At 48.4% G+C, this 643-nt stretch overlaps 1 protein-coding gene across 1 annotated transcript in view; it reads left to right on the top strand.

Moving 5' to 3' along the window:
- LOC108801515 (oocyte zinc finger protein XlCOF7.1-like) overlaps window positions 1–643 on the top strand; it is a gene marked incomplete at its 5' end in the record, with an annotated part of 7360 nt that overhangs the window by 895 nt on the left and 5822 nt on the right. The window contains one exon of the mRNA XM_018573402.1: window positions 225–338. Within this exon, the coding sequence (XP_018428904.1) occupies window positions 225–338 (114 nt within the window). The remainder of the gene's footprint in view (window positions 1–224; window positions 339–643) is intronic.

Raw genomic sequence — 643 nt, 5'->3', positions numbered from 1 at the left:
ACTGGGGGGGGGGAGGGGAGATTAGAGTGTAAGCTCCTCTGTACAGAGACTGATGTGACTGTGTGTGGGGGGGGAGGGGACATTAGAGTGTAAGCTCCTCTGCATGAAGACTGATGTGACTGGCTCAGTGTCCTCTGTACTGGGGGAGGTCTATGGATTGTGACACCGAGGATCCCCGGACTGTCCGCTCTCTCCTGATCGTGTCGTATCTCTGCCTCCCGCAGATCTCTCTTATGCAGCATATGGTCAGCTCGTCCTTCATTGAAGAGAGCGCCAAACTGACGACTCATCGTATCCTGAGACAAACTCTGGAGATCATCGGTCTGCTGACCGGAGATGTGAGCGAAAATATATTTTCTTCTTTTTAAAGAAGATGTGTGGGATATTAATATGTTGTGTTCTTAGGTGGAGCTTTAGGCTCCCTTCACATTTCATCCGTCGTCTTGTAAAAAAAAAACCTGTTTTCAGATTTCAGTAGGTCAGCCTGCAATGTACACACAAGAGCTGCAGCTTTGGAGTTGCTCTGACCCCGTCGTCTAGAATCACAATTTGGTCCTCAAATCCTCCCACGTGTCCATTGTTTCTGCTTCCAACACATCAATTTCAGGGACCAAATGTTCACTTCCTGACCAATATATCCCCC

Source organism: Nanorana parkeri, unplaced genomic scaffold, assembly GCF_000935625.1.
Source record: "Nanorana parkeri isolate BGI_ZX_2015 unplaced genomic scaffold, ASM93562v1 scaffold2364, whole genome shotgun sequence".
Classification (NCBI taxonomy): Eukaryota; Metazoa; Chordata; class Amphibia; order Anura; family Dicroglossidae; genus Nanorana; species Nanorana parkeri.
Note: the sequence above shows the minus strand (reverse complement) of the source record. Positions and strands in the feature narration are given on the sequence as shown.